Consider the following 14,662-nt stretch of genomic DNA (forward strand, 5'->3'; position numbering starts at 1 on the left):
TAGATATACAGATGGTCCATTACAAGATAAAGTTCACATGATTGTAAAACACCTGGATTACATATGTGTAGAAAATTGAAACAGTAAGTTTTTTTATTAATTCATCATCATTTTTAATAGTAATTTGAATAATAATTTATAATAATAGAACTATTAGTTGGAAATGTACACCTCTTGTAATTGATGGAACAATTAATAGCAAATTTACTTGTTATTTAAATATTTATCAACTCTTCTTATTTGTTGCAATGAAATTTCATACCATGATGAGATATAAAATGAAAAGATCAAATTCAAACAAGTTTTACACATCTACCATTTCTGATATAATTGGATATATGTGGATTTGTATTCAGAGTAGAAAGAAAATTATTTTAAAAGAAAAATCAACTTGTGACTTGCAAAAATTACAAATTCAATATTTAGGACTTTGTGCATTTTACAAAATATTTCAAAAGAAACAATCATTCTATTCAAAACTTGGTATTTTAAATCAATTAAGAATATTGAAAAGAAATTTCATTCAAAGATTTTCAGATAAGGAAAGAGATTTAATGACGGATGTTATTGCAAGAAAACATTCAACAGAATTATTGGATTTAATAAAATATTGAATTAGGTATTATTAATTTTTTAAAGTTTTTTATAGTTTTTAATAAGATTCAATAACTTGTGATAAATTCAAATCAGATAAAGCAACAGTATCAATATAACCATCATATTTGGTATTAATTAAATGTAAGAATATGACCAAAGCATAAAAAACGTTATTTCTTCCAGGTTGACATTCATATAAATTACCATCATCTTCAACATTGTAATGTGAAATGCTAACTTTTGATTTACATAAATACAATCCCTTCTTTACAGGTACTTGTTTATCTAAACCTCTCTTCTTTTTCATTGCATTTGCAACACCTGGTGCTAACATATTTCTATTTCTAAATAAATTGTGTGGATTTTCCTTCTTTTCAATATTTTGATCACAATAATACTTGTTTGAAAATTGACTTGAATGTCCATGTGAATCCAAAGTAAAATCCATAAATTTACAAAATAAATTAACAATAATTTCTTCATCTGTTGGATAAATTTCTTGTTCATATAAAAATTGTTCTGAATTATTTAACATTGGACGTGAATTTGGTTTTTCAAATTGACCTTTTGACATTGAACGTATTCTATCAATAACATATTTTCTACATGCAATTTTATCTGTTGAATCAAATAAATTTAAATTTGGAATTGATAAATAACGTTCCAATCTTAATCTTCTTCTTAATAAATTTCCAAATTCAACATTTTTTTGTTGATTTGTTTGTGGTTGTGATTGATTAAAACCATTTGAAAATCCAAAACCAGAATTAAAACCACCACCAACACCACCAATACCTCCATTCAAATTATTTGATTGTTGTTGTTGATCAATTTGTGTTACCAATGTTGCTAAAACATATTTCAATGTAAATTTTGAAGTATCTTCAGTGTGTGGAATTGAATTTGGAATTGAATGTTGATATTCAGGTGAAATATCAAGTGGATTAAATGAATCATAACCTTTAAAATCACAATTAAATTGAATTGTCTTGTGCATTTGTAAATTAATTGAATCAATTTCTTTAATTGTTGGAATTAAAACTCCATAAATCATCCATTTTCTCATATTTTCAGACCAATTATTAACTGTAAATGTTGTTAAATTTAACATTTCTAATGCTTGTGATGCTTGTTCACCTAATAATAATGCATTACCAGAATATTGTTGATTTAATTGTTGATTTAATTGTTCATGATTTAAAATAAAATCTTCATTAATTTGATTAGAAGGTGCTCTTCTATATTCTAATTTACCTGAATTTGAATCAAAAACAGATAATCCAATACTTGGATTTATATTAAATTGAAGTGCAACTTGTGTTGGTTGTAATTGAAGTGATTGTTGTTCTTGTTGTTGTTCTTGTAATGATGAATTATATAAATAGGAAGATGTAGATATAGATGATGGATCATACATCATATTATTCATCATCATCATGTTATTATTATAAACACCACCCATCATATTAGTATTCATATTCATATTATTAATATTCATATTATTAATATTCATATTAGTATTCATATTCATATTATTAGATTCATCCATACTAAATATTAAATCATAATTAACAGTATTATTTTTATCCTTTTTTAATAATTGTTCTTGTTTTGAACGTTCTTGTTCTTGTTTTAAATATTCTTGATATAAAAAGTAATCATAATCATTAATTTCTTCCTTATTTTTTAATCCTAATAAAGCATGTCTATTAGATAAATAATCAAATTGATTCATTTCATTAATTAAATCAACATTGTGTTGTTCATGATTAATTTGTCTATTTCCTAATAAAACATTTTTAAAATGTTTAAAAATTCTTTTACATTGTTTTAAAGGTGATTTTAAAAATTCAAATAAAAATTTGTAAAATTTAGATGAAAAATAAGTTTTAAAAAAAGGTTTTACCTTCTTTGGATTATTTAATAAATAATTAATTCTTTTAATAATATATATTAATAATAATAAACAAATAGTATATGTTATTAAATAATATAATATTAATGATGATAATATATACTTTCTAATAAAAATTTTAAATATATTTGTATGTATCATTACAAAGAATAATAATAAAAATAAAGATAATTGTATTAATGAATTCCATGATTGTTGAATATATTGTTCATGTTGATAGGCTAAATTTCTAACCTTGTATAAACTATCTAAATGATCAACTGGTTGTATTCCGTAAGAAGTTTGATTTGTTGTTGTTGTTGTTGTTGTTGTTGTTGATGAATTTTTATTGTTGCGTTGTTCATCAGTGTCATCTTGTTGTTGTTGTTTTGATGAAGGTGAATGACCTTTTAAAAGTGTGGAAAGAAATTGCAACATTTTTTTTTTCAATTTTTTAAAAATGTCTTTGAACAATTCCCTTCAACTTTAATAAAACATTTTCAATAGAATGGAAAAAAAAAGACCAATGGAAAACACCATAAATTTCGAGCAAGGTTCTATATTAATGAATCAGAGTCACAGTTTAAATGTTTGCAATGAAATGTAGCTATGACAAATTTATTAATTTAAAAATCTTTTTAAATAATGATCTAATAATTGTCTCAATTCAATTGCTTCTTCACCATGGAAATAAGAAAGGAAGTATGATAATTGTCCTAACCATTTCTTAATCATGTCATTATTTGATCTATTATTAAAAAGTTGTCTCTTATCACTTGTATTATTATTATTATTACTATTATTACTATTACTATTATTATTATTATTATTAATATTATTACTATTATTATTAAAAGAAGGAAATAAAAAAATAGAACCAAATTTAAATAAAGAAATGTAAAGTAAATTTGCCAAATCAAAAATTAATTTACCAACAACATTTCCTTTTAAACCCCAAAATACTAATTCATCTGTTAAAAATCTAATATCATAATATAAAAATGTAAATTCTTTTTGTTTTAAAATATCATTAATAATATCAATGGTAATATTTTTTGATTGTTGTTCATCTAAATTTTTTAATGATAAATAATATTCACCATATTTTCTAAATTTAGTAAGTGTAAAAACAATTGAATCTTCTAATGCATTATAAACAGGTGATGATTTTGAACCAGGTGTTGAATAAAATTGTGTAATTGATAATCCTTTTGAAAATTTAATTGTTAATAATTTCTTTTCACGTATATTATCATAATTATAAATAAATAAATGTTCTTCAATATATTTAGTTTCTATTTTTAGTAATTCTGATAAAATTGGTTTAATTACAATTGTATGACTTGATTCAGGTGGTATTGTATATATTTTAAATTCATCTGTTGTAATATAATTATTTGTATCTACTTGTATTTTAAATAATTTACAAAAATCATCTCTAATAATATATAATAATGGTTGTTTAAATAAATTCTTTAATGTAATTGGATATTTATCTATTGTATTTCCATTTATATCCATCATTATATTATTATCATTTCCAATAAATGTTACTTCTTGTTTTGTTAAATACATTTGTGGTTTAACACATGTTGATGTTACTTTTATCATTCTTTGATAATCTTTAAGTAATTTACATTTAATAAATATTTCAAATTCATCTAGAAATATTTCATTATCTCCATTATTATTATTATTATTATTATTATATTCATTATTATTGTTATATTCATTATTGTTATTATTATTGTTATCATTATATGATGATGATGATGATGATACTTTATATAATAAATAGACACGTGTTTTAGATTTAGGTTCAACACGTAAACTATAAAATGGTTTTAATGATGTTAATGAAAGTGAAAAATGTAATTCTGTTGTTTCAATATTATGATTAGATGTAAAAAAGAATTCCAATGGTGTATCATTTGTTAAATTTACAATATCAATAAAACGATGTCTAATTAATGTATCAATAAATGCTGTTCCTAAATTCATTTTCAAATAATTTTCATTATTATTACTATTATTACTATTAGATGAATTATTATTATTAATAGATGTATTATTATTATTATTAGATGAATTATCATTAATTAATAAAGATTCATCATTACCATCAACTCTAATATCAAATAATTTTTCAGGATCTTCAATTTCACTTAAAATTTCCAAACTTGTTCTCAAAGTTTTAAAATCCAATGGATTATTTAAATTTTCAATAACAATATAATCAGTAAAACTTTCAATACTATCAGTTTTAAATGTAAATGTTATTTGATGTGAATCAAATTGATCAATTAAACCACTTGTATGACTAATTTTAAATGGTGATGATTGTGTATTAATTTTACCTGATATAGAAAATATTCTATATTTAACATCTTGTGGTGTTGGATTTTCTAATGTTATTTTACTTTCAACTATTTTACTTGATAATGTTCTACGATGTCTCAATTCAATTTCATATCTATTCTTTTTATCTATTTGTCTACATCCTTTTAATATTAATATACTTGAATTATTTGTTGTATTATTTGTATTATTTGTATTTGTATTAGTAGTAGTAGTAGATGTATTGGTATTGGTTATATTAGCAGCACTACCTCCAGGACTATTACTACTATTTAGAGGAGTTGGTGTACTTGATTCCAAATTTGATAATGTTGGTGTTGGTGTTGTCAATATATCAACACTTGTACTTCCACTATTCAAAGTATTATTACTAATATTATTATTATTAATATTAATATTACTATCAATAGTTAAAGATTTAAAATAATCAACTGCTTTAACATTTAAATGTATAGATTGAGTAGTTAATGGAGCATTATCATCAATAACAGATAATTGACAATATTTTCTCAATAATGAAAGTTTTTCCAATACTTGTTCTCTATCTTGTATAGATGAATAATCAATAAAAACGCTAATAACAGTTGATAAAGCAGGTTCTAATAAACCCTTTTCAGGAAATATAGTAATATTAATACCATCTAAATTAATAGTTGAATCATTTACATCTTGAAAATTATTAGTTGAAAATGTAAAGAATTGTTTCTTAATTTTAAAATATAAAGCTTCATATTTCTTTACATTTTTAATTGTAAATGATTCTGATAATGTTCTTGTTGATTCAAAATAATTATTTGGTAATTTAAAATCTAATTTTTCTAATGAAAGTGAAAATGAAGGATATTGTACAATACTTCCAAATATATCAAATACTTCTTTTGGTTGATTTGAAGATTCAAATATAAATTTACCAAAATGAATTAATTTTAAATCATTTAAATCTTGATTTGGTGAATTAATTTGTGAATATAATTCTTGTGGTATTGTTGAATTTTGTTTAGCTCTACATCTAATTCTAATATATAATGTTGATTTCTTTTCAAATTTATATTCTTTAATTGGCATACTTGTTGAAAAATCTAATAAATCTATTTTTAAAAATTGACAAATTCTTGGATTATCAAAAATTACTTTAAATTTTGAATCAATTTTAAAAGAACTATTATTACCAATAGAAAGTGTTAAATCACTTATAGATGAAAATAATGTTGGTGATTTCATAATTTCTGGATATTGAAGTGGTGGCATTCTAATTGTTGTTGTATTTGTTAATCCTGTAAAATCCCAAACACATTGTGTTATATTTGCCATTATTGTTACATTTAATATATTATTAGGATTATTAATATTTTCAAATTGAAGTGAAAGTGAAAGTAAATTATCATTTTCTAATAAATTATTAGAATATTATTATTAGAAAAATTATTAAAATCTTTAAATTCACTTGTTTTTAAAATACAAATAATAGTTTTTTGTCCTTTAGGTGGAATGGTCCATTTTGTTCTACTACTCATTTCATTACTATTATTACTACTATTACTACTATTACCAGGACTATTAGTAGATAATGTTGGTGATGATTGATCAAAGTGTTGTAATAAATTCATAGTTGTTGTTGAAGTAGTAGAACCACCACCACCAGATGATGTTGGTGTGATTGGACTCATTGAAGAATAATTTGAAACAAATTCAATTCCTTTTGGTTTTGAAATTAATTTAACTTTTGATAAAACATCTGAATGATCATTATTTAAAACTATTTGAAATTTTCTATCAGACCATTTATCAATATAACCAATTTTACCTAAATTAATTGTATTTGATCTTAATGAAACTTCAGAAATACCCATTTGAATATGAACATTAATTAATTTTAATGCTCGTTGTTCATCATCTGATAAAATTAAAGATCTTTGAAGTTCAACATAATTCTTTTTCAATAAATTTTCAGTTTCATTATCATTCATTGTTAAAGGTAGACCTGATAACATTGTTACAAGTGTTAATTGTTCACCTGCAGGTAAAATGAATGGTTTACCCTTATTTGGATATTGTGTAAATGAATTAAATTGTTTAATTCTTTCTAATTTTTCAATTGAATTTAAAGATGATAATTGTTTAGATTTTTGTTTTTTAACAAATACAATCATATCAATATCACTATTAGGTATTAAAATCATATCATTTTTAGAAATGTTTGATAATTGAAATTCTTGTACACCTAATATTGTTGAATTTCTAATTTCATTTCTTAATTCTTCATCTGAATCTTGTAAATAATCATATTCTTCAACAAGTTGATTTGCTAATTTTTGTAAATGTTGATGTGGAATTCCTGTTATTTTTACAATTTGATCATTTTCATCTTGTTCTTTAATAACATAAACATTTGAAAATACCAAAGCATCAACTCCTGAACTATCAGCTTGTAAATTATTACGTAATGATTTACGATCATCAACAAATGCACGTATCGCTATTTTACTCACTTCACTATTATTATATGAAGATGATTTGTTTATAATTGTAAAATAATGATCATGAAGTCCACTTGTTAATGGATTGAATGTAAATTTTAATACCTTCTTGTTATTTTCATCATCTTCATTAGATGATGTATTATTTGTAGTAGTAGTAGATAATGTATTAGTAGATGATATGTTATTAGTATTATTACTTGTTGGAATAGGACTATTAATAGGAGTATTATTATTACTATTATTATTATTATTGGAAGAATTAATTTTACATCCAATTAAATTACCAACTCTCTCTGAATCATTATTTAAATATAATTCATTTGGTGAAGATGAAATAATTTCATATTCTAAAGGTAAGAATTGATTTCCATTTGATAAAGTAAATTGTGAATTAAATGTTTTTAAATTACTTGACCAACCAAAATCAATAAATTGATTATCAATATTTAAAATACTTTTACCAACAAATGCTCTAATTTGAATGACTTGAGAAAATATTTGTTTTTCTTCATTTAAAACATTTAAAACAATACTACTTGAAAATGAAATACATTTACCCTTCTTTGCTAAATTAGAATTTAAATGTGGTTTTAATCCAACATGAATAGTAATAGTTTGTTGAGGTTCTATTTTAATGATTGATTTTTCTGTTAATAAATTTTGTAAATTTTCATCTGAATAAATTAAAATTTGTTTTTTAGAATTGGAAATTAATTTCAAATTCAATGAATAATCTTTTGTATTTGTAATTTTAAAATTTGAAACTTTTGATAAATTATCCAATATTGTTGTTGATGTTGTTGTTGTTGATGTTGGTGATAATTCTGATAAATTAGATGTTGTAGTTGTTGTTGATAAAGATGATAAAGGATGAATATAACAAAATCCAAAATTTAAAATTCGATCTTGATTAATATTTTCAATATGAATAGGTGAATCAACTATAACTCTACATTTGATTAAACATTTGTGAATTATTTTAGTTTTTAAATCTTGAATTTGAACTGAAAATGTTTGAATTCCAGGTAAGAAATATTCGCATGTTAATTCAATAATTTCATGTTTACATGGTGCAATAGTACCATTCTTAATATTAAATTGAACTTGATAAGATTCTTGTTTTGTTGAATCTAAAATTACAAATCCTGCTTCTTCACTTTTAGATTCATTATTAATTGTTAATTTACATTTAATCTTTTCACCAATAGAATTAACACCTAAATCAATTTCATTTGGAACAATTTGAATTGATTTCATTGTTGTTGTTGTTAATGATGATGATTGATTACTATTAATTAATTTTGTTACTGATTTGTTATTGTTTGGTATTAATAATTTTGATATGGTTGATTTGTGTAATGATGATATATTATTATTATTAGTATTATTAGTATTAAATGTAGTACCAGTTGTTATTGTTGCAGTATTGTTATTAGAATTATTTGTAAGGGTAGTATTATTAGTAGTACCAATGGTAGTAGTAGCTACTACTATATAAAGGTGTTAATGGAGTACTAACATTTGAACCTGTTGAACTACTACTACCACTGTTTTGAGTAAAATTCTGGAATGATTTGATATCGAAATGTACAATAGAACTCAGAGTGACCATCTTTTGTTCATCTGTATTTCTATTTTCATAAACTAACATTCTACATATACCATTCTCAAATGCAATATTTGGTGTTTCTATTAATAGTGGTTTAATCTTTAAATTAATAACTTGAGACATTCTAGGTGGAATTGAAAATCTAATTCCATTCTCTTCAATCTTTTTGAATTTTCTTTGTTTTTTACCTTCATCATCTGATTCAGAAACAAATAATGAATCTTCAATATTATTAGTAGTAGAATTACCTGTTATTGTTGTTGCAATAGTTGGAGTATAATCATCAAAATTTAATTCCTTTTTAATTTCATTAATTCTTTCAGTTAATTTTTTAATTTTTGATGACTTGTTCTTTCTAACACAAATTCTATATTTGTGTTCTAATTTTTCTAATTCTGCTTCTAATTTTTCAATTTCAGTACTTTGACTAACTTGTTCCAATTCATATTCAAATTCAAATTTACAAAAACTAAAACTACAATAATCAATTTGTGTTTCAAATATTCTTCTATTCTTACTCATATTTGTAACAACAATTTTTTTAGAAAGTGAAAATTGATTCAATAAAATATTTCCAAAATTAATATCATTAGATTTCAATGTAAATTTTTCATAATTTCTAATATCTGCCTTTACAATAATATTAATACTATCAGATTCATCAAGTACATTTTCAAATGTTAAAGTTTCATTAAATACACCTGGTAATGATGGTTTAAAATAGAGTTGAATATCACGTGAACCATATGGTCTTACTAAACCACACCATGATAAATTTAATGAATCATCTAACATGTCTAATATTTTAATATCATTAGATGCAATTGAACCTGATCTTTTTATACGAAATAATAATGGTACTTCAGATCCATTTGAAATGGTTATTGTCTTTTTACGATCTTCTACATTGGTAATGGATCCAAAATTTATATTCTTTTGTGCAATTTCCATCATGGATTGACAAATTTTAGATTGAATTGTTAATTCTCTAGGTGGTAATGTAAAATCTGTTTGTTCATTATTTGTATCATAATCTATTAATTCAATAAATAATTTTTCAAAATTCTTTTTAATTGCATTCATTGAATTTGTATTATTATTATTGGTATTATTAGTATTGATATTACTACTACCAGTAGTAGTTGTAGATGAAATAGATGTAGTAGTGTTTGTTGAAATATTATTGAATGAAAAATCACTGTATAAAGATAGAGGTGAAGAATTATTTAAATTAATTGAAGTAAATTTGCTATTTGTACTTTTTGGTCGATAGGTAATGTAAATTTCAGTTGAACTTGTTGGTCCAATTGAAATTGTGTCACATGGAATGAGAAATTTCAAATCATCAATTGAATTTGAAAGTTTCTTTTTAAATTCCAATTCATCTCTAATAATCATTTCTTCATCAACATTTTGTGTAGTATCAAATAAAGATTCTTGAATTTTTTCATAAGTTGAAACTAATTGATCACAATATTCTTGTGGATTAACTTGTTCAGTAAATAATTCATCTGTTACTGATGAATATTCACTATCATCAATCATTAAATTATCATCACTTCCATCACTGGTTTCATCACTATCATAAATACTCAGTGGTGTTTTTAATTCATCAATACCTTCAAAATGATGAATATTTAACTTTGAAACGTTGGGTTGAGTCATTATTGATTGTAAATATTCTAAATTTGTTGGATCATTTAATTGTGAAATAAATTTATCATCCATTGATGTTGATCTCTTCAAGGTATTTGATGATTCATCCTTCAACTTTTTAAGATAGGGTGATTTTGGTGTGAGTACTGATGAAACACCTGTATTATTAGTACTTGCACTATTATTTGATGTTGTTGTTATGGTACTCAATGAAGAAAGTGGTGTTAAATTAGATTGACTTGAAACTCTTTGTAAATTTGAAGTTACAATTTGTTTAACCTTCTTTTTTCTTCTTTTATGAAGAGGTGGTGGTGTTGATTTAAATTGTTGTTCACTTTCATTCATACTACTATCATCTGTAAATTGTCGATTATTTGTTGTTGTTGTACTACTGTGTGGACTTATTGTATCATCTTCATCAAAATGATGATGCTGATGAACATTGGATGAAATTAAATTGTAATGATCAGATTGTGAACCACCACCACCACCACCAGATGAATAATCCTGATTTGTTATTGTTGTCGTTCTTTTAACTTTAAAAGTTGAAATTTCATTTGGAGATGAAGATTTAAATTTCAATGTAATTGGTTCATCTGAAATGTTTGAAATTTGAAATTTAGAAAGTGAAATGCCATTCAAAGCAACAACACCAAAATTAATTGATTTTGCAAAATTATGTTGTGAAGTAGTATGTACATCATAATATTTACAATGAAAATTTAACATATTTCTATCAATATTATTAGATTCAACTTCAATAATTTGTTCATTCAATTTGTTACTTTCATTTACAATTGTAATTTGTTTTCTATAATTTGGATTAACTCTTCTAGGTGATAATCTAAATGTAATTCTAATAAATTTATGAGGTGAAATAATTGCTGATTTTGTTTTACATGTTATTACTTTAGATGTAAATTGAACTGAAATTCTTGTTGCCAAATCAGATCTATTATAAATTGTTACTGATGCAAATTTAATATCTCCAATGGTTGAATCTCCAAATTTAATATTAGAAGGTGATACTTCAATAATAGATGTACATGTATGTGCAATAGCTTTAATACTTGCAACTACATTCATTGTATTAGAACTATTATTATTATTATTGGAGGTAGTATTTGTTGATAATAATTGATCATTCATCATTATGGATGATGTATTTGATGATGCTGATGATGTATCAATAGCACTTGTTGTATTAGCAGAAGTATTTGAAGCACTATTAGTAGTATTACCACTGCTACTACTACTATTACTACTACTTGTACCACCACTCTTCTTACATGTGATTAGAATGGTATTCTTTGATTTGGTGACTGAAGTATCTGTAGTGAGTGAATTTTCATCCAATTTAACATGAGCACAAACCATTATCTTTCTTTCAGCTTTAGGTTTAAGTGAAATTTCTTGAATTCTTTCTCTATAAATTTGTTGAGTATTTGGTAGACAAGTTGAATTGAAATGTGGATTTGAATGATCCATTGAAAGTAAAAAATCATGTAAATTTGGATCATACAATTCAAAATGAATAAAATCAACATTTTCATGATTATTATGAGAATGTTGATGATGGTGATGATGATGAAAACCATGTTGTTCATTATTTCCAATCACTGTACTTGTATTACTACTACCACTACCAATTGTTATTGTTATTACTACTATTACTACTATTATTATTATTACTATTATTATTATTAGAATTATTAGAATTACTAGTCAATCCAAAAAAAACATCAAAAGTATCAGTACTACTTTGATTTCTTAAAGTAATTAATTTAAAAGAAGTTTGACCTTTAAAAAATTCACCAAAATCTAATTTTGAAATTGTTTGTTTACCAAATTCATCTAAAATTAAAATATTTCTAATTGTATTTAAACCAATTAATTGATTATTTTCAAATTCAGTTGAAAAAACAATTGATTTAATAATTAAATTTGATAAAATTTCATTATTAAATTGTAAATTAACATTTAAATTAATTTCACCAATAATTTTAGGTATAAAAATAACGTTAACTCTCATTGAAGAATGTGCCATAATTAAATTATCCATTTTTAATATTTTACCTGTTTCATATTCTGTAAATGTTAAATCTGCAATAAAATTTTCATTTTCTTGTAAAATTTCTTTAATTGGATTTGAACTTGATCTATTTCTATTTATATTTGAAATTGAATTTTTAATATTTACATTTGAATTTGAAATTAAATTAAAATAAACATTTTCTTCTGAAGTATTATAAATTGTAAATTCTTTAACATATTTACGATTAATTATTGAACTTCCAATTTCAATTTCATTTTCATCAATTTTAATTTTAGATTCATTTAATTGTATTATAAATGGTAATTTAATTTTATCAAAATTTTGTAATGTTATTAAATCTAATATAATATTTCCATTTAAAGAATGTAATAAATTATTTTCATTTTTAGTTGATTTTAAATTAATTTTAAATATATTATTTTTATATTTTTTAATTGTTAATTGTTGTAAATTATATAATGTATTAAATAATTGATTAGAAAATTCATCATTTTCAAATGTTTGAAATGAAATTAAAGTTTGTTGACTTGATAATCTAATTACTAAATCATTTGATGTATGATTTTCAATTTTTATAATTTTAGATGAATTTTCTCTTGAATTTTTAAATATGATCGGATCATTAATAATTGTTGTATTTAAATTTAAATTTAATTTTACAATTATTCTTTCTTCTATTGTTGTGTTATTATTATTATTAACAGATTGAATGACTTCCTTGATGAGAATATATTCTTCAGTGTCGTCATCTAATTGTTGTTGTTGCTCCGTATTGTCCATTGTCGTCATCACAGTCATAATATTATTATTACTAGTGGACAAGGACGAAGGAGATGTGGAGGACATTTTTTTTTAATTTTAGGCTAGATGATAATATTATCATGTCATTCTGCAGTTTTGAACAAGTAAGGCACTAAACAGCAATCCAAACCTATTCAATTACTTTTCAACAACAAAAAGATGCCGTCAGAAGCTAGTTTATACATCAATTGAACATCAGCCGAAAGGTGATGAATATTAAATAGGTTTTCATCATTGGCAAAGCAACACTCTTTTATTAATGAGAAGGAGACAATTGTCGAGCATAAAAATGAACATCCAAGTAGAAAATTCAAGTAAAAATATTTCAAAGGCTTGAATTATGGTTTTAATAAAAATAAAAGAAAATCCAATTCAGGATTTATTCAACGCTTCTTACAGGTCTCTTATTATAATAGTCTAATAAAGTTTCATCATTTGATAATCTTTCTTCTAAATATTCTTTGAGTGTTTTAGCCTTTTCAGCTTGTCCACCAAACTTTTTCAAAATAGTGCTATCATCAAAGTTCTTTCTCAATTCACTTAACATATCACTTTCATAAACAAATGAAATCTTTTCAGTTGTCTTTTCATCAAGGAACAATTTAGCTACTGCCCAAGCAGTTGAGAATAACCATGGTGCACGCATTAATGTTGCCAACTATAATTATTATTAATATTTAAATTTTGTAAATAAATTTACCTTCAATCTTTCAGGGAAATAATTTTGACAAGTTCCAAGAATTGATTTATCCAATTTAGTATCTACACATGATAATGACCATCCTTTATAATCAATAACAACAACAAATTTTTCTAACTTTCCACCAGTTTGTAATCTTAATTCATGGAATGCAACTTCTAATACAAATCCAACAAGTTCTTCAACTATTTTATAATATATTCAAATGATAATAGTATAATATAATACATACTCAATTCATATGGCTGTAAAGTTCCTGGTACAAAGTTTGAAATTGCTAAACATAAACATGGACATCCTATTATTCATAATAACAACAACAAGTATTATTAAAAACCATGATCATAGCGTCATAATGATCATCATTTTAAAATTCAATGATACCATTCGGAATAGTACAACACCAACACCAATAGTAGTAGTAATATTAGTAATAGTAGAATGATATTATATAGTTAATATATTGAATAATAGGAATTATCAACAAACCTTCTTTATCAGAACCCATAAA

At 23.3% G+C, this 14,662-nt stretch overlaps 6 protein-coding genes across 6 annotated transcripts in view; all 6 read right to left on the reverse strand.

The window, feature by feature from the left end:
• Positions 1–652: 652 nt before the first annotated feature.
• Positions 653–2,332, reverse strand: NAEGRDRAFT_73687 (uncharacterized protein; the record flags this gene model as incomplete). Its single annotated transcript, XM_002671173.1, has 1 exon — positions 653–2,332. The coding sequence occupies one exon, from the start codon at positions 2,330–2,332 to the stop codon at positions 653–655; it is 1,680 nt and encodes a 559-aa protein (XP_002671219.1).
• Positions 2,333–3,112: 780 nt separating this feature from the next.
• NAEGRDRAFT_81585 (uncharacterized protein) lies at positions 3,113–6,097 on the reverse strand (the record flags this gene model as incomplete). The annotated part of the gene is made up of 1 exon (XM_002671174.1): positions 3,113–6,097. The coding sequence occupies one exon, from the start codon at positions 6,095–6,097 to the stop codon at positions 3,113–3,115; it is 2,985 nt and encodes a 994-aa protein (XP_002671220.1).
• Positions 6,098–6,237: 140 nt separating this feature from the next.
• Positions 6,238–8,586, reverse strand: NAEGRDRAFT_73689 (uncharacterized protein; the record flags this gene model as incomplete). The annotated part of the gene is made up of 1 exon (XM_002671175.1): positions 6,238–8,586. One exon carries the CDS (start codon positions 8,584–8,586, stop codon positions 6,238–6,240), a length of 2,349 nt encoding a protein of 782 aa, XP_002671221.1.
• Positions 8,587–8,788: 202 nt separating this feature from the next.
• On the reverse strand, positions 8,789–12,082 carry NAEGRDRAFT_73690 (uncharacterized protein; the record flags this gene model as incomplete). Its single annotated transcript, XM_002671176.1, has 1 exon — positions 8,789–12,082. One exon carries the CDS (start codon positions 12,080–12,082, stop codon positions 8,789–8,791), a length of 3,294 nt encoding a protein of 1,097 aa, XP_002671222.1.
• Positions 12,083–12,236: 154 nt separating this feature from the next.
• On the reverse strand, positions 12,237–12,656 carry NAEGRDRAFT_73691 (uncharacterized protein; the record flags this gene model as incomplete). The annotated part of the gene is made up of 1 exon (XM_002671177.1): positions 12,237–12,656. One exon carries the CDS (start codon positions 12,654–12,656, stop codon positions 12,237–12,239), a length of 420 nt encoding a protein of 139 aa, XP_002671223.1.
• Positions 12,657–13,830: 1,174 nt separating this feature from the next.
• NAEGRDRAFT_73692 (uncharacterized protein) overlaps positions 13,831–14,662 on the reverse strand; it is a gene marked incomplete at both ends in the record, with an annotated part of 1,492 nt that continues 660 nt past the window's right edge. Inside the window, 3 exons of the mRNA XM_002671178.1 lie at positions 13,831–14,109; positions 14,152–14,336; positions 14,384–14,449. Coding sequence (XP_002671224.1) covers positions 13,831–14,109; positions 14,152–14,336; positions 14,384–14,449 — 530 coding nt within the window. The remainder of the gene's footprint in view (positions 14,110–14,151; positions 14,337–14,383; positions 14,450–14,662) is intronic.

The sequence above is a fragment of the Naegleria gruberi genome, assembly GCF_000004985.1.
Source record: "Naegleria gruberi genomic scaffold NAEGRscaffold_63, whole genome shotgun sequence".
NCBI classification, from domain to species: Eukaryota; Heterolobosea; class Eutetramitea; order Acrasida; family Naegleriidae; genus Naegleria; species Naegleria gruberi.